Genomic DNA, 24,061 nt, shown 5'->3' with positions numbered 1-24,061 from the left:
TATGTAAACTAAAGCCTTTGAGAGGAGGGGCAAGCTTGGGATAATTGCATCACTAACTGAAATTGTAATTGGAGAATTAACCCTGATATGCAAATGGACCAAACTTACAAAAGTGTGAAGAACCTGTGACCCAGTGTCCATCTTGGGTGGAGCCTCTTGACTGCCTAAGGTGTACCTTTGAAGGTACACCTTCAACAAATACCTACTTTTATTCTCTTCATCTTGTCTAGCCTCTGTTTTCAGGTAGCCACTTTGAGGCATCATTACTACCACAGATCTTGGAAAGGCAGTCTCTCCCAGAGACATTTAAAAACTGCACCACTTTTGCAGAGTCAGTTCCTTGTTTATAAAACAATGAGAAAACTAAGAGTTTTTGCCAAGTTAGGCACTGATAAATCACATTTTAAAAGAAGCTTACAATAAACTAATTTAAGTAGAAATGTGCAACTTATCTATACATCCATGGTAGCAAAGAACAGCCAGTTAAGTAAAGTAAAAAAAAATCAGCTTAAGTAATAAACTCTCTGCTACATAACAAATAGTGTCTCACAACAATCTGCAATAGTGATGGCATCTGTAGTTTGCTGTTTCAGTGTTGGTCTTACACAACCTAAAGGAGCACCATGAGGAAAGACAAGGCTTTCAAAACACAAGAGTCCCAAAACAGCACCATGCAAAAACTTGCACAGGGTCTGCCTGAGTGTCTTCAAGGGAGAAGGAGATTCTGGAGCAAGAACCCAAAATTTCCCAATACTCCCCAATTCCACCATTTCCACAGCAGTATTACTGCTTAATTAAGTGATTCTGTGGATGGTGGCAGAAACAAGGTGTGGTGACAGCTGTGTGTGTGCTTCACAGAGCTGGCAACTTGAGGGTTTGAGACAGTGGAAGCCCTGCTCTCATGTGCACTCTCTGGCAAAGAGAGAGCTCACAGTGAGCACTGGCACCATCAGAGCTTGTCCTCAACCCCTGCTCCCTCCACCAGCCCTACCCCGCTCTGCCCAGCTGAGATGGCTTTAAGAGGCATGTGGGGGGATTACCAAGAGTATTCAACCCCTCATAAGAAACCATTTAGAAAATGACAATAAAGCCCGGATGTTTGGAAAGTTGGGAAGGAGCGATGCAAATCTTCCAGCACCTTACCTCTTCAACTTACATCCTTTCCCAGACAGCAAATGGGACCCATCACTTAACAAACCTTTGAGGATGTGTCTCACACTGCACCAAGGGACAAGTGCATTGGATGTGTTGTAGCAACTCCTCTGAGCCCTGTGTGCTACACAAATAAGGGAGAGAAAGTTTACCTGAATATTAACGCTCCCTCCTGAAGGCCTAGAGAGATGAAATCACTGTTAGGTCTCATGGGACTGTTTCCCCTCCACATCAACAGACCGTCCTTCATTGTGGTCTTAAACCTCATGAACACGTTTGTTCTTGTTCCTGACACCCTGTTTAATGTAGAAGAAGGAAATAATCATAAAATACTAAATTGCAACTGTTTTCTTTTAAAAAACCACAAAAGATAATGCAGTATTTCTTCTATGTTGGTCGGGTGGGTTACTGTCCTGTAGCTCATCTACATGCTGATGTGTGAAGGATTCTGGTTCACATCCCCATTCCCATCATTTCAGAGCACAGCAACTGAACTCGTCTCTCCAGAATCCCAAACACAATAGCTGCTAGGTTATTCCACACAAATAAGAGAAAATCCTTTTTGTCCTCAAAACTAGTGTGAAATCCAGCCCAAAAAGCATATTTTGAGAATGTCCAGTAGATGTGGTGCCCTCAGAAGCCAGTGGAAGGAGCATAAGAAGGGCAAAGCAGAAAGTCCCAGTAGGTGAAAGGCACTAAATGGCAGTGAGCACAATGGTGAACCCTTCTCTACTCAGTGGCTGAAATAAAGGTAGATGGAGGAATTTGTTGAAACAAGCCTCAATTTGCTGGAATGTGGGGATGTTCTATGGTACAGAGCAGCCAAAAAAGTAACTTTGAGGATCTACACGTTAGGCTAAAGTAGGAGTTCGAAAGGAGTTAACGTCTTTAATCTCCTTAGAGGCTCTGTATGTCTGTTCTTTGCCCTCAGGGAAGAACCAGTCTCTCTCCACGCCAGATGTACATGTGCTATTTCTTGACAGGCTGCAAGATGCTCAAATATAACAAACTAAGCCACCAGTATATCCACTTAAAATGTATTTTCCCATAAGTTTAGACATACTGCAGAAATACAGCTAGAAATACTATAAATACAGCTTAAAACATAATATAAACAAAATATAGTACACCCTCCCACATAAGGCTGCTAACATTATTACATTTAAGAAACAGACTACTTGGGTTCACAGGAGATACTTTACCTTTTCAGGATGTCTGGATTATCATATGTGAGGTAACTGCGACCAATAAATTGTGGGATTTCAATTGCTTCTGTAATGGCTGAGAAGTAAATACAAAAAATTAAGAAGCATGTCAGATAGCTGACATGGAAATGGAAAGAAAAAAAAGAGACAAGGCTGTTTTATTGATTTACTCCTGCAGTGGTAGGTACCTGCCAGTGGCACAGAACTGAGCTGAACCCACACTGCTTCGCAAAAAGGCACTGCCAGTTTTTACCGAAATGTAGGGGCAGTAGTTAAGGGAGTTTAAATTGCTGACAGTCCCTCTGTTTACAGCATTCCTGTCATGAGCCTAATGTATTGCTCCAACACAAATGGGAGTGCAGAAGAATATGAAGTATTGGGAAAACATTGCAAATTTTATCTTTACCCCCATTTCCACATTCCTCAATTCTCCATGTGGTTCAATGCTCCTTCCTGCCAAAGTTTAAGCATTAGCCACCCGTGTTTATAGACTAAGAAACTCCTCCCCAGCTCCTAACAGAGCACCACATGCAGAGCACATTAGGAACCTCTCACCCTGCAAAGGGAGGCTGAGACGCAGCACACACAACCTGTTTCCTCCTTCAGTGTATGTGACTTTGCACAGAGTGGCTGCTGCCTGCTCAGAGCTCACCCCTGGGGTACAGTGTGGGGGGCAGATTATCTCCAGGGAGGACTTATGGGGTGTCCCAGATAACTAGGTCTGAAAGCAACTGAGACTACACTAAAGGCTGCATGGCAGAGGCTGTAGAGCCCCTTGGTGTATCCAACACTGCAGTGCGGCCTTGGGGGTTGTTTTCTGTGTCCCCCATACAGCATTTCTCTAGGGACAGCCCCAGCTACCCCTGTGGTGTATGGCTGGGACAGTGGTCCACATCAGAGCCAGACCTGGGGTTGGTGCACTTCTGCCCACAGATAAGACTCTGGCAAAATACTCAGCTGTGTGACATAAATCACTGAACATCCCTGATACAGAGCCCCTCACCAGGCTATGAGCACTGGCCTGAACAGATTTTTTTGTTGAGTGAACATCCTACAGCTTGTTGCTGATCTCCCATAATTGGCTGCTGCATTAATACAAGCCAGTTGTATAAATTACCGAAAATAGATGCCTCCATCCTATTTTCTTCCTGAGGAATAATCCCTTCAACCACAGCTAATCCTATCTATATAAATTTCAAGCTTTCCAGGGCAAAGATGCTCACTTTCTTTATGCAACACAGGGTCTGCCTGGGCTTTTAGACCTCACTGTGACACAGATATGCAACAATTGGTGTAGTCTGGCAGACAGCAACAGCAATATGAAATTTAGCTCTAGGTGCCAAGACTGAGAATTTTAGATAGTGACAAATGACTGTTTTCATCCATAGTGAAATCTGGAAAGCTGCCTAATGTGTCTAAAGAAACCACCACAGGCCATGTCCAGCCTGGAGCCTGCCAACATCGTTCAAGACTGCAAAAGTTGTGTTATGCTCACCAAACACTTCTCATCAGGTCTGACACTTTCTGCACTGGACAGCCTCTGACAGCAGCAGAACATGGAAGGAGCCCTTGTTCCCCTATCACATCCTGCACTAGAGCCCCAGTGCTCTCGCCTGCAGCAGGGGAAGGTGCCTGTGTTGTGCACCAAGCCTTGCCTTTGCCAGTGTACTCTGATTTCCTCCACGGGGCTTAATGGGCATTTACCTCTCCTTGCTCTCCATTTGTTTCACTGACTCTGACTTCTTTGCAGAAAACCAAGCAAATTTTAGCAGTACTCTCGATGCATCCAGGATCTTTGCAGCTGGAAGGGAGCTGGGCCAGTCAGGAGATCTAGGACTAAACACCTCCATTCTTTGCTCATCAGCATTCAGCAGACAAGCACCAAAGCTCTGATGGCAAGCAGGAGTGAGCTCTGAACTGCAGCACAGCCTGAAGTCACACCACAAAACCCTCAGCCAGCTGCCTGGCTCCTCTGCTCTGCAAATACAGGGACCAGCTCTACAGCCCCTGTTCTGAGCTTGGCAAATGCTTTGGATGCAGTTTGAAATATCAACAGCACAATGTTTAAGGAAGTACCATATAACCCTAGAAGATATTTTGGCTTTATGACAGAAACTTGCCAGGCTTAATGGAAACCCAGCATCCAGACAAACACACAATGACAGAGCAGTTTTCACATAATTTGCAGTACTTACTGTTGAGGCAGTAACTTCCACACTCTGCAGTGAGTCAGCACAAAACAAAACAAGAACATTCTGGATTTATTATTCTAAAGCTTAAAAATCTCCCATAGTCCAGTTTCATACCCACTTTTCTGCAAAAGTGTAACCCTCCACCTAGCATTTGCATAAATGACTACAATCACCTATGAAGGTAGCACCGGTTTTATTATTGGTTTGCCCAAGTATGTATATTTGTCTGCCCAAAACACACAAAGGTACAGACAAGTGGGACCAGTACCAAACCCTTCTGCTAGTCCTGCTTCTCAAACCCCAGTAACTCATCAGGTTTTACTCAGGGGTCAGCTCTAGACAAGGGAAAACAAAGGTTTGCTGTTCTACTCCATCTTACGGTTAAAGTATAAAAATACCTTTAGCACTTCCACAGCTTGGACAGAAGATATAAAACCTAGCAATGCCAGCAGAAACTATTGAATCCTCAGCTAATGAACCACTACAATATGAATCAATATCTCATATACCTCATACCAGCACTACTTGAGTTTTTAAGTGGTGTGTATAATTTTGAAGAATGTGGTGCAGTCTTTCACGAGCACTTTGCTTTTTAGGGCTTTTTACAGCAGCCTGCCACCAAGAAGGTTGGAGACAGCACCTTCACCCCACATACCCTCTGAGTGCACTAACCAAAACCCTGTTGTGAAACAGAAGTGGACACAGACATGCATCTCACCTTAACCATGTCTACACCCCTGCAGAGGCACAGGTAAGGATAATTTTGAGGAATCTGTTTCAGGTGGTTCTCCTCAAGGCTGTCATGGACTGAGGTTCAGGAGCAATCTCCTTGATCTCTGCACATCTATCAGAAAACCCTTCAATTTTTGGTGGCAGCTGAGGCTGCACAAGTGCAGGGAGGTTGGGCTGCACCTGAACAGGAGCCATAGGGTGCAGGAACAGAAACCAGATGACTCATGCTTTTGGACACTCTTAAAAATGAATAAAGGTTGGATTCACATAGGAAGCACCACCCAGGATCTGGCTAAAGGCAAAAGGTTCTTCAGACTGTCTCTGAAAGCCTGGACATCCACTGAGGTGACAACAGGGAGGACACACCAGCCAAGTGGCAGCAGTGCTGGTACTATGAGCTTGGACACTGCTCCCTGGGCTCAGCACAGGCCAGGAACCGAGCAGAGGCAAGGAGCTGCAGCCCCAGAACTGCACAGGAACTCACCAAATGGGCAGGCAGTCACACACCCAGGCTGCAAAGCATTCCCTTGACTGACTGCCCTGGGAGATGTGTCAGTACAGCTGCAGATACCGTCTTGAAGTCAGGAATTTAGCACCCTGTACATACCTAGGAAGCCAAAATCCCAGTTCTCCCTCCTCCCTACAAAAAAGCCAGGGTAAATGACGTTGTTTCAGCTCTTAGTTAGACCACAACAACGTAAGCAAAGGGGTTTCTTGCATTGTATTTTAATATGACACTTTTGTTCTAAGATATTGTCTGTTTTGAAGAAAAGGCCAATCTATTCATCACAATTTAACCAAAACCACTACATTTAACTTTGAAGTTTATGCCTGTGAGAAATGAAGCAGTGGGTGAAGACAATAATGTCAGCCAGCTCTTCTGAACTGAGTTTACTGCTGCATTACAAAACCTTCCCCTAGGAGTTTTTCAAGCTTGACAGAAGTGAAACATCTCCATCTAGTGGAATAACCCAAAGCACACTTTTTAAGCCCTTTCCATGCAATCTTTATCACTTTCCTGACTCTAAAGTTTGAACTGTTATAGTGGCTCTGAAGAAAAGAGAGTGATGTGCATGCGGATGAGTCTTTCTCCTTGGTGGTCTGCTTCACCCCACCAGAGCGGGATCTCTGCAGATGGTTAAATTACCAGCAGAGGAGTCAGTGTCTAAAACAGGAATAGACCTTTCTGTGTGTGAGAACAGAGCTTGCTGTCAGCTGTATGGAGGATAAAATTACAAGAGTTATCCATGCTCACGCTTCAGGATGTAACATAACTGCTGGCTGGAGGACCCTGGCAGAAATTCCCCTACTGTATAGCACTGCACAATTAAGGAGGTGTATGAAGTGTTACTGTTTAATGTTGTTCACCACAAGCAACCAGATACCAGGTTGCTATCTATGGATCCTAGCCTTGTGCTGGGATAACAGTTACTACATTCCTAAATAACAAAACAAATTCTTCCCTAGATATAGGGAAAGTGTACAGATATAAGGGGAGCTCTGGCCTCTGGGGTTTCTATTTAAAGGGATGTGTACAGCAGTGGTTGTAGATGCTAAATCTTCCTTATGTTTCTGATCAGCTCCAGAACCCTGGGTTGATATCCAGCCATTGTTACCTTTTTGGCAATGTTGCCCATCAAAGCCCAGGGGACAGTCACATTCGTAGCTGTCCTTCTTGGGAATGCAGGTGCCTCCATTTGCACATGGTGAGGTCACACAGGGGTGGGCAGCATTGCCGAGGTTGATTCCAAAAGTGAAATCCTGTTTCACATCAATTGTCCGGTCATTCAAGATAATCTACGTGTTAAAAAAAAAAAAAAGTGTGAAAACACATTGTAAAAACTTCCACATTCAGAGTATCCTCCTGCTAGTTAGAAGATTCCTCTGAAAGACTTCAGAGAAATGTAACTTTAAAAACTTGGCCCAAATCCTATTTCTTGTGTGTTTTCCAGTTGCAGAGGTCCAACCCACACTTTTGCTCCGCCGATCCACTGGAGATTAATCTCTTTTGTGTCTTGGGAAACAGCCTTAGGCAACTCCTGTATGCGGTGAAGCTGCACAGAATTTACCAGGTTTGTGCCTGAACACTGGTGCAACACTTTGTAGCTGAACCATCAGCTAGGATGGTAAAATTAGATGAGTGCTGCTGAGGAAAAGCATTTCTGAGATCAGAAAACCTCCCAGGAGATGAGTGTTGACAACAGAAATACTAAGCAGAACAGCTTCTTTTTCACATTTACCATTGCTTTCTAGTATCTCATCTCGTCTGAAAGAAGCTAGAGTTAAGATGAATTAAAAACATAAATAATGACTTCACAAAACTGTTTGTATATAAATGGAAGAGAACTGCTAAATGCTGGGATTTTTCCAGTATGTCAGGAGCATATGTTCTCCAAAATAAACCTACATTGGTATGATCTCAGCTGACATCTCGGCAAGAGAGATTACATGAGGGCACAGCATCTGATCTCAGCTACATCAAAATAAGTACATCTTAACAAACAATAGATTTTAAGGCCAGAATCGAGAAAGGTAATAGTTCCTCTGGCTCCTGCATAACTTGGACTATGCACCTAGGGGATCCTACCCAGAGAAGGGGTTTCATCAAGCACAACACAACTCCAAGCGCAGAAGAACATCCAGTCTTGTCATGTAATGGACCAGGGAAGACTCCCTTATGTTTTCAGCTCCTTTCTAAATTTTGACTACATTATTCCAGAGGCTAACAAGTCTCCGCTCACAAAAACATGTCTTTTGTTTCTGGTTTTAAATTTATATTCCATTTCCAGCCCTTGTTTCTCACCACATCTTTTTCTGCATAATTCCAGCACCATGTATCCAAAGAAATCTCATCCTCATGCAGGAACTAGAATGCCATAATAAAGTCACTTCTCAGCCTTATCTGACTAAACTATATAGATTGTGATCTTAGGTCTTTCTATATGCTGCATATTTTCCAGTACTTGGTGATGTTTGCAGCTCGCTCTCTATAGTTCTCCAAAATCCTACTATGTGCGAAGCAGGCAACTAAACGTTCCCAGTGACCAAAAGACATGCAATATTCTTCCTTGACATCCCATTCATGCCTCTGAGAATACAAATACACCTTGCTAAGTACATCAGAGAGATAAGGGCTCACACTCTGCATTTCCCAATCCTTATCAGTGCCTTTACTCTAGCTACAACACCTTACCTTGTAAGTGTAACCTGCATTCATTGCCACTAGGTTGTCTTGCAGCCCAAAATAGATTGTGTTTAGTCAAATCTACCTTCCCAATGATGTCGTGTGTCTGACCTGTTCCCATCACTATTATTCACTACTTCAGTTTTCCTTAACTTCATGTTTTCTGCTGGACAGCTGACAAAGACAGTACAAAATGTCAGACCAAGTGATGAAACCATTTATGCTGAGCTACCATTACTGTTATGTCGTGGAGCAATTGTTAACATGATCTGCTAGAGAATTTTAAATTTTTTTTTAATAAAAACGATTATTAAAATTTTGGGGTTATTTGTTATTTCTTTTCATTAATCTGATGCAATAATTCACTCTTATACAGCTGTGAGGATTCAGGACCAACCTTCCAACTTTATCCAAGCTATTTTAAGTATGTTTAGAAAGAAAAATGTTAGCTCAGTTTGAACTTTACATTGGATTACTTACTAGGACTGATTATGAATTTACATTTTCTAGAAAGGAACTGCACTTATGCTCAGCTGACCACATGGGAACATCATCCCTAATGTCTGCTAACAATGTAAAACAGCTCCTCCATTCATGTGCCCCACATAAAATTGTAAGAGGGGAGAGCAGTAAGGTATGCATCTCCATTGTGGTGTAAGAATGCACTAGGTGGACTTTTCACTGTGAAATAATAATTTAACCACTTCATGGTGGGTTCCTGAAGTGAAATCCTAGATTATTTTGATTATTTCCAGCTGAATATGGACAGGTTTCCACATAAAGCATGCACTGGATGCAACAGAAATTAATGCCCCCAGTGTGTTTCTCTGGGCACACACCTTCTGGATGCTCCCACTGAAGGGTCTGAGGATCCCAGAGTTCTTCTTCACATCATCATAATTAGGGACTCCACCAATAAATATTTCAGAGCTGCATTTAATCTGTGTAAAAGCCCCCTGCAAGAAACATAGAATAACATTTCATTAGAATAGCTGGAACCAGGCTTGCATCTTCAGACTAGCCTACATGAGTTGTTATAGCTCTACTTTAGATCTTACAGCTTACTTCAATGCCTCTTCTTTGTACAGTCCTATCAAAAAAGCCATTGTAGGACATTCTCAACTGACTTGATGTTATCCCAGTCAGAAGTAGCTGAAAAATCTCAAGTATTTCAAAATGGCAATACTGAAGGAAGAAAGAAAGGAAACTGCCTCATTGTGTTTTCTGATTGCACATCTAGCTTTATTTGCAAAGACTTGAGGTACACTGATGTAAATCTACAACCAGAATGAGGTTCTTAAAGCTAACAAATGGAGCAAAGTTCATGCAACAGAAACTCATTCAGTATTTCCAACATCTAGGAGATAACCTACTATAAGTTATGGGGCTAAATGAAAGAAACACAGTTTGCATTAATTATCAGCAGCAGTTGCTCAGGATACCTGATGGGAATATTCAGGGTCCTGGAGCAAACTGAAAGACATTTAACAGCTAAAGACAGAATAACTGTGTAATTCCAGTCCTGCAGAAGCTTCTGTGCTTTCATGGTTGGCAGCTCCCAGCCACTCTCCTCCTGGAGCACTGCACTGCAGCACTTAAAAGAAAAAATGGGAGTGTTCATCTTAACCCATCTATCTAAAGAAGTCTTGAGTGCTCCAGTCAAATGTTTCTCACTCAATTTGTTTCCTGACAGACAACTGGAATTTCAATTTATTTAAATTTTTGAAGAAAATAAGAAAATTTGAAGAACTTTGATAAAAGTTTCCCAGTTTGCTGAAAAGCCTGCTATGGGATTTTTCCGCTATGGGGTTTTTCTTCCATGCGATCTGGAGTCTGGTTTTCTGTCTGCACTCTCCACTAGGAAAGAATAATAGAGATTTTCTATGCAGGTCTAGCCTCGGGTTCTATCAAGATGGAAAATGTACCTCTGTGCATGCATTTGAGTGCTTAGAGTGAATATCCTGCTCGGTACAGGTACAATTTCACTTTATTATAAATTTGCCTCACTGTGATCACTTGGTGAGCAAAGAACAGAAAGCAAGCCATCAACTGTCTGATTATTCCAGCTCCTACTCTGGCCTCCAAATTATTTTTGCAAGAAGAAGATGACAAAGAAACAATTTTCTTGTGGCCTACCTTTCCAGGACAATATTCAAAAAAAAGATTAGGCACATACTTTTCAGCATCATACTTCTCTAAATTACACCTCTCACAGTGCACACATTGCTCAACAGACTTAGCCACAACAAGTACAAAGAAAAGAACCTCAGGAATATATATGAAGCAGACACAAAAATGTGAGTCCAGTTACATGTCAGGAGCAGGTACAGTCAGATTTCATCTGGATCCCTGCCTTTACAGGGATCCTTGTCCTCAGAGGGAAGACCTTATGCACAAATTCCCAGTTCTGGGCTTAAGAAAATGTTGCCCTAATGTGTGTACTGTTTTAAGCTAGCAAGAGCTTTGAGAGCAGGCTGTGCAGTCTACCACACAATCATTTTACAGTCCAACAGCTGCATTCAAGACAAGTCTGCCGTAAGCTCACCTCTGCCATCCCTTCCACTGGCTTCTGTTTGTCCACTTGTAGGATACCATTCTTTGCCGTGCGGGACACTCGTAATTCATGCCAATGACCCAGACTGACAGGTTCTTCGCTCCTGTTTTAAGGGCAAGAAAACTTTCAAGCATGTAACACTGTGCCTTTCTGATACTCCGTAATGTTAAAAAGTCAAGTCCTCTGGGATGATTTTCTGAATAAAAAATAAATATCAGCCACTATGATTCTTCTCTTATAAGGAAGTAACAATCTTCTGAGCAAAGACCATATTTCCAGAGCAAATAACAAGCACTCTATTTTTATTTATAAATGAAACGCTATCATCAGCACACACTTTAGCTACCTCTGTGGTAGTTTTTCTGCCCAGCCATTTATAACATGTAAAAATGAATTTTTGTCTCAGCTGTACATCCTCATTTCACTAGAAGCTTCCCACTTAATGGTTGGTCTAGCCCCACATTCTTCATCCTCTTTTAAAACAGAACTACTTTGTGTTGGCTTATCAGTTCTATTTACGCATCCTGTTACATTGACATCTACACACACACACACGTGCGGCCCGGATGCTATACATAAAACGAAGTAATTAGAATATGATCCTAATGATGTGATGAGATCTTGGCTAGGAACAATAATCCCCAGTTGTGCAAAGTATTCACCAGTCTCAAAGGAAGCATTTTTAAACCGTTCTTACAATCTTTACTGGTGCAGCACTAATATGAATAGCAGCCTGTATGAAGGGCAGAACCACATTCCCCTTCACGAGTTCTGTAGATCTTTGTATCTTGTTTTCAAATGTCATTTTACTACACTGGCTAAAGCATTTTATGTCTAAATGAGATGTTGCAGTCTTTCCTCCAGGAGGACTGGAAACTTGTGTTTGATGACTAGGCAAGCTGGAAAAATCAGAACTGTGTTATCTAGGACCCCTAAGATTTTCTAGCTTCCAGTGAAAAAATACAGAATTTCTGGGAATGAAATAATGCTTTGTATATTCAGGATACTTACATTTAAAAATAAAAATCTCCCACATTTTGAAATGAGAAAAATGGAAAAAAAATGTAATTTGAAATAGTGAGTCAATAGTGATTCACATACTGATTAAAAATTTACATAATTTTGAAAATGTGACAATAGCAATTTCTTTTTTTTTTACCTTAACTATCAACATCAGTTTTGAAACCTTTCTGCTGTATTTTTTTTGATACTTTAAACTTTCTTAAAGTTCATCTTTATCTATTTTGATGATGCTGGCAATATTACTTGACACTTTTGAATGACACTTTGTTCAGAAAACCTCCATAAAAAATACCATCAAGCAATGCCAGTCATTTATCCTCATTCTTATATAGCACCATTTAGGGTTTAACTATCTTGGGTAAATCAATAGCTAAGGGAATCTAATCACCTTGAAGAAGTCAATGTATACATATAAAAGAACCAGATAGATTTGGCTACATAGTAAGCAGCAATACAAACATCATCTCCTCTGCTGCTTAGGCCATCATCATGCTAACCTTCCTGCTTTGCTAGATTTAATTACAAACTGGGATGATTAAGCCTAGCAGAGTCATCACTTCAGAGCTGCAAGCTATTTCTTGGAATCATGGGCTTTTTGAAACCAGCATGGGTTTTGAAACACTTTTATCCAGTGTTTGAACACTCCTGCCTCTTCATGTGCTGGGAGGTTACTTTGTCCCATGTAAACCAAAGCTTAAAAAATACACCAGATCATGAAGATCACAATCCTGTGAATGCTTGGCCTAGGAGAATCTCAGGGAAATCCCTCTGAGATATTTCAGTGCTCAGGTTCTACATCTGTCCACCCACTCAGCATCCTTTCTCCCTGTGGAGCCCTCAGAGCACACTGTGCTGCTTCCATCCCAGGACACATCAGGAAAAACAAACCTTCACCAGCAACAGCTCTCCTACTGCTGCTGCTGACATACAGAGATAAGCTTGCCTCATCCTAATTATAAAGACATTATGCCTGTGTTCTGATTATATTATAGTATCTAACAGCCTGGTAGTCCTATGGCAGAGGTTATCAGGATGACCAGAGCTACACCTCCATTAAAGACAAAGGGTAGGCATGAAGCAGTATGATGAAGACAGACTTTTAAGAGGACATTGACCAGGCAGGCATGAAAAACAGGGAATCTATTTATCTTATTTAATCACTGACAGAGCTGATGACAGGGTGTGAGTTGCACTTTTTTTTCTAGAAAAAAGAGGTAACAGGACAACCTGAAAACTTTCATGAAGCCTGATGGTCTCACGAGTCTCACCCACCACTCAGCTATCTCACCACACTCTTTTTCCTCCAGTGCATGTAGTTCAGGCATTAGCTAGCATCCAGCTTGCTCTTCTGCTTTCCAACAGAAAGAGGCAATTTCCACTCCCAGGCATATGCTTGTGACTCTCGCCACATTTTATAACCCTACATATCAATTAAACTTTAGTACAAGGTGTTTTGAAGTGCTACAATATTCTTGGAAGAAAAAATATTCTGCTTTAATATCTTACAGTTGCCAGTAACAGGAATTAGAAGGCTGCAATCAGTAAAGATTGAAGGCTTTTGTAAGAAGGGCTATTCTGAGTTGGAGAAAAGGTCTCCAAAATTAGCTATTTCTGCCGCTTTTCAGCAAGAGAATAGAATAGGGCAAATATGAAGTGATTCTTCCCTTGATATATCCTCCCAGCTTCTGGCAACTTGTCATTTAGCAATTTCCTGAGTCAGAGGCTGCATCCGTACAATTGTGTTTGATCTCCCTCAATGGATCTTTCTTCAAATTTGTCCAATTTTTTTTAACCTATTTATAGTTTTGGCATTTGTAACTTGCTGTGACAATTAGTTTCCACAACTTATTTATGTGCTGTCTGAAAAAAAAAACCCCAAACCCAAAGAAAAAAGTCTTATTTTCTTTGGTTCCTTATTTTCTTTTCATATTGAAAAAAAACAGAATACTCATTAATCTTCATGTCATTCATCATTTAAAAAACTCTATCATACTTCCACCAAACTCTTTCTTTTCCAGGCTGAAAGGTCCTGCTGTATTTTGTGGAAGCTGTTTCATTCCCTCTCCTGGATCTCAAAACTACTCTTTTTAAATTTTGCTAATTTCTTTTGAAATGAAGTGACCAAAAAAGCAGCAAGTTTTCAAGACAGGGTGCATTGTGGGCTTTAGCAGAGACATTCTTCCTTATTCCATTCCTAATAGTCCTCTGCACTGTACTTAGGTTTTTGTATTTGTCTCTGAGCAGTCTGCTGTTGCTTCCACAGAACTACCCATGACGGCTCCCGGATCTTTCTCTGTCTGACAACACTAACTGTTTTTCCACAGCTGTGCATTGTTAGGCTTGTGCATTATTTTGCATTTGCTCCCTTGAAATTTCATCTCTCATTTTGTCATCTGAATGCGTTTGTTTGCTTGAGTTCTCATTCAGTATAAAATGAGTACATTTCCCCTAATCACAGTAGAGTCAAAATTCCTGATGTCCATCCACAGGAATCATTGGTATGCAAGACTTGCAGACAATGTACACATTTTGTATAAGCTTTATATAGATCATTTCTAAATATCAGGTCAGCCTGGTCAAACTGGCAGCCTCCTGGGCCATATCCAAGATACTGAGTGCCTCTGTTCAGCCCAGTGCCTTTTCAGAAAGCCCGGGAACAGTTGCCCAGCGACTGGGCATTCAGTTACACAGGGAGAGGGAACAGCATTTTTGAGGCATTTCATTGCTTCCATCCTCCTAGACATTAATTTTAGGATGCAATGAATCATTCTCAGAATGTCTGTCTGGGAACCTGGGTGACTAGTTTAAACCAGATTTTTATCTTTTAGACAGCTTACGTTATATAAATTGGATACTTGCCCCAGGTCCCCCAGAAAACAGCACTGTGAGGAAGCGTTGGGACCTGGAGGTGTATCTTCCTGTGCCACCTCCAGCCAGGCACCTACCGCTTGGAACAGGAAACCGGAAAGGAGGAAGCTTACAGAAGTGCCCAAGTGTGAAATCCTGTGGCTAGAAAGTATATGCATAAAACATTTACAGATACCCTAATTAGCTATGGTGCAATGTCACGGGGGCAAGAAGGGAATTACTGCAGTACCATATAGACACAAATGTAACATCTGCAGTAAGATAAAGCACAAAGCTTTGAAACGTAAACTGATGTAGGACAAAAATCCTGTCTCCTTGACCACATTTCTGGTGCTTTTGTACTTCCTTAGAAGTAGGCACTAGAGACCAAGGGACTCGCAAACCTCATCATAGGCTGTGTCTTTCCAGTCCACTCTTCTCCTCGATCAGCACCCTGGCACTTTGGGGAAGGAAACATGAGCAACACCATTTACCTGATAACAGCTGTTCCCGAGCCACAGTCGAACCTGAACTCCACGTAGCCAGCCACCATGTTAATGGAAAGGAAGTCCTTGCTGTCTGTGTCGTAGCTGTACAAAAGGATACCAGTCTCTAAATCTGGACGAAATGTCAGCTCAAACTCCATGAAGGAAAGGTAATTCTGTGGTTCCAAGGGCCAGGGTGTGCTAGCAAATGATCTTAAGGATTCGTTGAACTGAGGTATGGCCAAGGTGAGTGCTGGAAATCCAGAAATCATAAGCAGGTCACTTGAGGCTCAAATGACTGACCCCTACCAACCAGTGTTCCTTTTGTTAAATATTTAAAGCTAATGCTTAGCAAAACAACCTGAATTTTTCTTCATCTAAATTAAAAATACTTTTTAATCCTACCCAATACTGCTTAATCCCTTCTTTTTCCAGGGATGTATTTGTACTAGAAAGCATTGTGTACCTTTTCTTTAGTGATTCATAATAGTGTTTTTCAAATTAGCAAGCATACAGTGGGTGGTAGCATAAAAAGTTCTACAGCATAGAAAATAATGCTGCACTTACTTTACTACTGGTATCTATGATTTTAGCAGGAAATTGACATTGTGTCTTTTACATTTCAAAATATACAACTGACACTGATCAGGAGAAAAGTGGGTATTTTTTTAGAATTAATGTGCAGCTGTGGAGTGGTACATTATTTTAACTTCTGAAAAGGAATTTTGAGATGCTTAAGTACAGTTAGTTTAAATAAACAAGGAGGTTTGAGAATCACAGATTATGTAGAAGCTGGATGTAGCTCCAAAGCAGTAAGGGAAGGGTTTCAGCATGTGACTTTAAAAAGATGAAGTAACAAGTATTCTCTTCTGTCAGTGGAACAGGATGAGACCTCCTCAGCTGTCTCTAAGTGGAAAACACATTGAAACACTGAATAACACACAGAAAGAAATAGAGGCATTCCAGGATCCACTCACCTTCCTCACAATGATGACCTTTAAATCCAAGAGGGCAAAGGCAAATGTAAGAATCTGCTTTGCTCGCAGTACAGGTGCCACTGTTGATGCAGGCTGCCTCATCACAGATGCCACTGCTACACTCACCTAAACACAGGAGTCAGAACATCAATTTATCAGAGACGTTTGTCAAAGATTTATTTGGTTGTTGATCACTGCTACTAACCAATGCAGTTTGCTTTTCTGTCTAGATTCTTTCCCAATTTGTCAAATGGTGTGCAATTTAGACAAGGGAGATTGATTATGAGTATTTTTTTTTAATATCAGACCAGCAAGAGACCTTAAAAATAGCAAAAAGTAGCCCTTACAAGCAAACCATGACAGATGTAACTTTCAATCATTCCCTGGATTACTTACTATCTGCTCTTCTTCCTATTTATTTTCTCATAAAACACAAATTTCACTAGCTTGTTTACAAGCACCATGCCTTGTTTAATTTCAATTCTCTTAAGTGCTTCTTTGTTCACAGTAAATTCACACATGCTGAGCATGGGAAGTGTTAAGCATCATCAACTAATCTTATTATCCAAAATGAGGTTGTTAACCCTCTTGTCCACACTAAAAGGGATCCACATCATCAACATATGGGCTTTTTAAGAAGCATCTCTACTATTCTGGCACATCAACCTAAGTAAGAAGGAGATTGTTTCTTCTTGCTGGATTTTAGCTGAAATTCTAGAACAAATAAATTCTCATTTGCTCCTTAAAACTGATATCTATAAAATCAGATTATGCAACCATCAAATGTACCTCTGATTGAAGTTCTTGTTGAATTTATTTTCTCCTTTATTTTAGTTTCTGATCAAGTAACTCTCTCCTTGTCAATAGTAACAAACTGATTGTACACGTTAAGAAGATCAAGTAAGACTTTGGTGGTGTACAACTGTAAGCACACCATTTGGAGGGGCTTAGTGTTTTGTGGCAAACTAAGAATTACACATTTATTTTGAGGTACATTTAAGCATCACCTCTGAGATGACAAAGGGTTCATGAGACAGCTCTGACAACAGTGTTGCAATTTGAGATGATTAAGAGAAGTCTTGAAAAGCTATTGCAAGAAGGGGATATGCCCTTTTTGTTGTGTTTAAGCACAGCACTTTGATTGCAAGCACAGTTTCCAGAGCAGGTCTCCACACATCTTCAGAAAGACACCGGTGTTTGTACAGCACCAGCTTTACAGTTTGAATTTCCATCCCACCGCCAGAAAGAAAACCACACACAAGTATGCATATGTAAATGGATGATGTGCTGGTCCATCCCAATCACTCTGCTGTCCACAGTGGAAAATAACCTTTTCTAACTAACTCAGGACAACTCACAGGTCATCTGGTACAACTCTCTGCCAGACCAGATTGTCTCATAGTGCACATCTACAAATCTCCTACTAGGCCCAGTTTTCATTGTATGGAGGGAAGGTCTGAGTACAGCAGCCATGACACAGGACTCCAGAGCTAACCTGAGGAGCACAGACAAAACATGCACGTCCCCAAGAGAGGAAAAAATGCTCCTTCTCCATGGAAGGAGACAGTTACATCTTCCCCATGCCCAGCCATGGGATCAGGGCTGCTGGCAGTGCACATTGAGCTATCTTTTTCCCTTCTGGTCTGCACTGTAATGGCCACAAGTGAACCAAAGCAGGAGAGGTATCTTGTTGCTCAGATCCCTCATATACTCACCCATTATCGTGACACTGACAGAATAGCACTAGCTGTGTTTTACAGGCAAGGAAACAGAGCCAAGACATGTGTGTAAACAAGGATCTCTGTGCATCAAGTGAGAAGACACAAACAGAAAACCAAGACAATGCTCATCTTTGCTGTATCTGCTGCAGTGCTAACCAATGTTGGCAGTATGTTCAAACAGATCAGAGTCAAACAGATCAGAGAAACAGAAAAGAACAAGGAAGATAACGGCAACAGGACCAGTCACAGGATCACTGGTTTGAGAAACAGCTTGAACTGGAACAGTCTTGGTATTTAAGCACAGGCTGCTCTCCCAGTGTCCCAGTGATGTTTCACAGCCTTTGGGCCAGCACAAGTGACTTTGCTGAAGAGGCAAACCACAGGTGTGATGGCTGCATATGCTTGGCTGCAATGGCAGATGAAAAAGAAGGGAAACTGCAGCAGGAGTCCAGGGTCCTGCCATGCCCGCTCCGAACCATGGGTGCTGCCTCCTCTGTTGGTCCCTCAGCTCACAGTCCAGTGGGACCTCTGCTGTAGCCAGAAGAGAGAGCACAGGGAGGGAAGGATCCCTCTCCTCCCCAGCCTCAGTTCTGTGATCCATGTAGCACAGCACCCCTGATTTATACACTGTGCCAACAGAAAAATGCTTCAAGAGACTGACTGGCAAAAGTCATCCCTAAATCCTAGCAGAGTTTACTTGCAATTTTTTTAAGTTAAACTTACATGACCTATTGTTTGCAAGTCTCTTCTGGTACAGTTTCATATAAATGTGTGCAGTCACACAAGGACAGTAAGGCTTTATCAGTCAGTTTCGAGTCACACATGGCAGAGCACAGCATTTATTTTCATTGATGTTAATTGTTAATGCAGTAGTATGTGGAGCATTCATGGATGGGAATGAAGCTAGCTGCATCCTAAAAGGCAATAGAGATTAGGGCTCAGAGAAGCTCAGCAGGGCTTTCACCTGTCTAAATTCCATAGATTCTCACTCTATCATGAAATTACACTCTGCTTCCAAAATCTTACTCTTTTCAGCAACTGTTTTTTGGGACAGTCTGTTTTACCCCAACATTGCACAGAAGTTTGGGCATGGTATCTAGAGAATATAGAGCAATTCTTAAGAAGTTTCTCATAATTTCCATCTTGGGATATCAAATGCACAGCTATAGAAGAGAAGAAAGATGACTTTGTGGCTGAGGCATGGCATGGAGATTCCAGCGATATGGAATCTATTTCTCACTGTAACCACTTGCCTTCTGTCTTGGGTTTACTCTTATTCTTAAACCATTTAGACTGGGAGATCATTAAAGCAAGGACTTTGTTGCCCTGCCTTTTTTCAAGTGCCCATTACATGGATGAAATAGATGAATAAATGAGGCAGGACTAGTTAATTACCTTCCCTACTTCTTCATCTTTTACTCTGAGAATAGAAACTAATGTAATAATAACACTTCATAAAGCTGATGGAAGTATTTATTCCGAGCTATTTTTAAATCATACCATGACTCTGGATAGTAAAAGAAAGGATGGCACACAGGAAAGCCTATATGCTTCATCAGTGCTTGGGTGTAACACAGAAAGCCCTCTGTAACAGCCACAGGACTGCTGTGGGGCTGAGAGATTCATGTATTACTTTGGACAAGTGCAATTATGTCTTTAGGCAAAACACATTTAGTTGGGTCCATATTGTTCCAAATGCAAGCTCAGCATACACACTATTGATTTCTGATGACATGACTGTGTCAGTCAGGGGCATGAAGAGGTGTCCTGAGAGATGCTGGCAGAAATACCAGCACAGTTGTAATGATATCTGCAACACAGATCTTACTGTTTGCTCATGAAAATGGGTTTACTATTTACTGTGAACAGGAAGTGTGTCCACAAAGGGCTTACTTGTGCAGTGCGGTGAACTTTTCTACTACAGACCCAGCAAGAGCAATGTGTAAAGGAACAGAGGAAAACCAGGCCAAAAATAGAGATCACACCTTCCACCTCTTAAAACTGGACCATCGCTCAATTTGTTCTAGCAGCATAAAAGGTAACCCCGGGTTAGTCACGTATTAAAGACCCCACACCATTACACTTACCCACGTCAGCACCACTGAGAGCTTTCCCTAATGGCCAGGGTCTCATATCAATTATCTTTCCATTGATGCTCAGTGACTGGACACAGCCCTGGAACCCGCGGTTGGTGCTGGTGGCCCTGACCAGCCAGTACACGCCGGGAGCACCGCCAACGTAGAAGGGAGTCTGGAATGTGATTTTGCTGTACTGGCCCTGAAGGGAGAGCAGAGCACAGTATGCTGTGTAACAGATACAACACAGGACAACTCATTAAGCCACAGTAGTTGACAATCAACTTCTTTCCTCCATGAAGAATCGTGGCAGGGAGTATGTGGGTTGTTCATTGGTAACTCCTTCCCATTAGTCATGCCCCAAATCAGTCCACCATTTGAAATCAACCTTTTTCACCTGCATCCCATCATGATAACATGAACTACTAAAAGCACAATAAAAAAGACTAAAAATCACTGTTTTGAGGAGAAAGCGTGGTCTGTCCTTTGCTTCAATTCCTTCATTTCCTTTTGCGAAAAAATTGCTTCTCTTCTAAACCCTAAGCCCTGAGGGACAGAGACCAATGAGATAACTGTCTTTTGGACAGAACCCAGCAAGTGTTTAGCATTGAATAATAATGAAATGGCAAAAAAAAAAATAAAAAGGATAAAAACAAAGAAAAGACAAAAGCCAGTAAAATCACAACTTCAGTAGGGTTCTGCTCACTTTGCCATTGCTAAATTTACTGCCCATCTCTTTTTTTGGCTTAAACAAGCCTATAGAAACCTACACACACAAGTTTACTAGCATCGCTACAGTGCACAGGAAAGAACAAAAAACTTGAAAAATGAACACAACCTTTTTGGACCACTGAATCAAACTCCATGCTACTGTGGCCAACTGAGTCAAAATTCCTTCCACAAATTGCTCAAAATATGACTTTTGCCTCCTACTCAGCAGTTCTTTCAAAAGTCACGGACCTTTAGAAGAAAACACTCAAAATTCTCAGTTATTCAGGGCCAGTTTTTACCAACCTGTACTTCTGACAGCCCTGACCTCTAGCCTAAGAGCTTTCTGGATTTTTCACCCCTGCCCTGTTCCCATAGTGTTTATAACAATAAATTCTATCCCCATAGCCTGTATTTTGCCATGCTAAATAAGCTGAGGTTATTGAGTCTGCAGGTGTTCACTCACACAGTGCACTGCAGAAACTGTGCACATCTCTCCTGATTCACATCTGCCCTTTGCATGGCCTCATAGCACTGGTAACAGCAACACATGATACACTGAAATTCTTTCCTCTGTCATTTCCAGCTGATGAGAACTCAATGCACTGCAATTTTTCCCTTCGGTGCCTGCACATGAAAAGGGAAAATAATAAGACGTCTGAAGCTGCTTTCTTTCAGGGCTATGGATGGCATGCTAATAGTGGCCATCAAAGGAAAGACATCTGAAACAATTTGAAACTGCCTTTTCTTCCAGTGCCTTAATTTTGTTTTTCTGGCCCAGCAACAGATGAGCAAGTCAAGGCATCCTTCTCCATTATATTTTATCTTGTCAGCCTTGTATGAGCTTGCTGGTGTTAACAAAAGTCAGGGCAGAATGTCTATCTTCATTACTATGCTTAAATCTATGTCCAGAATTGTTGGGGTTGTCTCCCTGCCATGTAGTCCTGGGAGAGGGGCCCTGGGGGGGAGGCACGGGGTTTCCCTGCCCCTGGTCAGCCTCGTTCCCCATTGGTTGTTTTGTGTTCCCCTGCGCGGGCAAGGACCCTCGGGTCCCATGACTGTGACAGTTCCTCGGCAGAGCCCTGGCCATGTGGCTGGGGAAATAAACATCTCTGAAACATCTATCAAGAATTGGTCCATGTACATTCCTTTTCTACAGGCCTCATTGATTGATATGCGTGTTGCAGTACCCATACTGTAACACAGAATATGCATGTAATTACACACCTTGTGTGGATATATGCATATTATACATAAATATATATTCATATACACATATGCATCTAATTTTTGTGTCTGAGGAAGCAGAGCAGCTCTCTGAGGCTTGAAAAAGAAAGCAATCAGGGACAGCAGCAGCTGTACAATCCAGTAAACTTCTAATAGCCTGTATTTGAGACTGGCATAGGGCAGCAGAAGAGTAGCAGAGCAAACATGGAGGACAACAGGGAAACTGTGATGGAATTCAGCCCTGTGCTATTTATCTCTGTGATTTCTAGACTACGTATTTGGAAGAATAATCTGTACACTGATCCTAGTTCACTAAATGTCCTAACACCAATAAATAAAACTGCACCTTTCAAATCTGATCAGAATTCTGGTGGCAAGAAAAGAAAGGTCATTGTAACCTTGAGTGACCCCAAGATTGAGCCTCAGGGGCAGGATTACCAACCTGAGATTTTCCTGTCACTGGAGCATTGTTGTCCATCCTGAGCCAGCCATTCACTCCATCTCTGAACAGCGTGACACTGTGCCAGTTCCCCAGCTTGATTTTGTTTTCACTCGTTATGACTCCAACTCCAGTGCCACAGTTGAACCTAGGAGCATGAGACAGAGAGGGCAAGGTGACAATCTTCCATTAACCAGATAACCAAAAGTTGGTTTTAGACTCCAAATACTCTTTTTGCGCTCTCTGTTCCACACTGCATATTAGCACAGGAAAATTAGACAGCACGTCTACTACATATGATCTGTTCCAAGTTTCAAACCTCATTATCTATCTTTCTAACATGGAGAAGATTTTGCATTCTCTGTCCATACCAAGTGCATTGCTAAGCTTGCCAACAGCTGAAACTGTTTCCAGATGGAGGGTATTACAATCTGAGCTCCTGCCATCACAGTAATTTCTCCTGGGAATTCTTCTAACTCCCTGGTGAAAGTGCTACATTAATAACTCCACTAGTCTGTATGAAACTCAGCACTGATTGACAGGAAGACCTCCAGGAGAGCTGAATGTGCACAAAATGTGCCATTTTCCCTGATTGTCATGCAGTGCAGGTGAACAGAAACACAGTTAAGGCACATCACCCACTTTGTTATTCCCCATTTTCAAAGGACTCACCCTCACAAGTAAGGAGATCCTGGAAATACTCTTTCACTTGCTTCATATCTATCAGACTGCAAGAAACACTCTCCATTTAAAAAAACCTGCAAGTCTCATCTAAACAAGGTATATAAGGTGAAGTTCCTGGCCCCCTTGCTGGCATTACATTCTTTATTTTGCTACATTATCTGCAAGTCTTTTGCTGTGAAGCAAAAACACTGACTCAATATACCATCAATACACCATCAGCTTGGCAAATACAGTGGCTCACTGGCATCTCTGGCAACATAGCTGTGAGCCCCAGACAAATGCCTTAAACAAAACTGATCATTTTGCCTTTACACTGAGATCTAAACATAAGAGCTCAACAGGGCACATGTTCACAGACTAAAGGATGAGAGAAAAAAGTATTAAAGAACTCTTAAATAAAATTATACTGTCCATTTTGTGCATTGTATGAGGCAGAAGTCAAAGACACTGGAGATATTCATCACATATACTGGTTCCAGGAGGCAGAAATAGCCCCTTCTCTTTACATCAGATTTAGGATGGAGGTTTTACCTGAACTGAAGGCTACGTCGGATAATTGCCAGTGACATAAAATCACCACGACCATGTTCATTTTCTCCACAGTACAGCAGCAACCCATCTTCGGATTCAGCCTGCAATCATTGTGTCAACATGAAAAATCAAAGCCTCACAATTGCAGACAAAAGCAAGCAGCAGTGGGAGACTTTTCATAATCTTTCAGATTGAGCTTTTAACTTGCAGAATCAGAAAATGTTTGATCAGTTCTTAATCCTGCACTTGAAAAACCTAGAAAATCACTGCTTTAATGGTTAAACAATTTAAGACCATCTCTTAAAGTATGACAGTACCAGACCTG

General features: G+C 41.7%; 1 protein-coding gene across 2 annotated transcripts in view; it reads right to left on the bottom strand.

Moving 5' to 3' along the window:
* Nucleotides 1-24,061, bottom strand: part of EGFLAM (EGF like, fibronectin type III and laminin G domains) — a 79,180-nt gene that overhangs the window by 4,984 nt on the left and 50,135 nt on the right. For both annotated transcript variants that reach the window (XM_069001480.1, XM_069001481.1), the window contains exons 11-20: nucleotides 23,737-23,837; nucleotides 22,525-22,669; nucleotides 20,160-20,349; nucleotides 16,352-16,477; nucleotides 15,384-15,627; nucleotides 11,011-11,122; nucleotides 9,305-9,421; nucleotides 6,898-7,078; nucleotides 2,355-2,433; nucleotides 1,305-1,448 (exon numbers count right to left, since the gene is read on the bottom strand). In XM_069001480.1, the coding sequence (XP_068857581.1) occupies nucleotides 1,305-1,448; nucleotides 2,355-2,433; nucleotides 6,898-7,078; nucleotides 9,305-9,421; nucleotides 11,011-11,122; nucleotides 15,384-15,627; nucleotides 16,352-16,477; nucleotides 20,160-20,349; nucleotides 22,525-22,669; nucleotides 23,737-23,837 (1,439 nt within the window). The remainder of the gene's footprint in view (nucleotides 1-1,304; nucleotides 1,449-2,354; nucleotides 2,434-6,897; nucleotides 7,079-9,304; nucleotides 9,422-11,010; nucleotides 11,123-15,383; nucleotides 15,628-16,351; nucleotides 16,478-20,159; nucleotides 20,350-22,524; nucleotides 22,670-23,736; nucleotides 23,838-24,061) is intronic.

This window comes from Aphelocoma coerulescens (assembly GCF_041296385.1).
Source record: "Aphelocoma coerulescens isolate FSJ_1873_10779 chromosome Z unlocalized genomic scaffold, UR_Acoe_1.0 ChrZ, whole genome shotgun sequence".
NCBI lineage: Eukaryota > Metazoa > Chordata > Aves > Passeriformes > Corvidae > Aphelocoma > Aphelocoma coerulescens.
The sequence above is the reverse complement of the archived record's forward strand: the minus strand, read 5'-3'. Positions and strand labels throughout refer to the sequence as shown.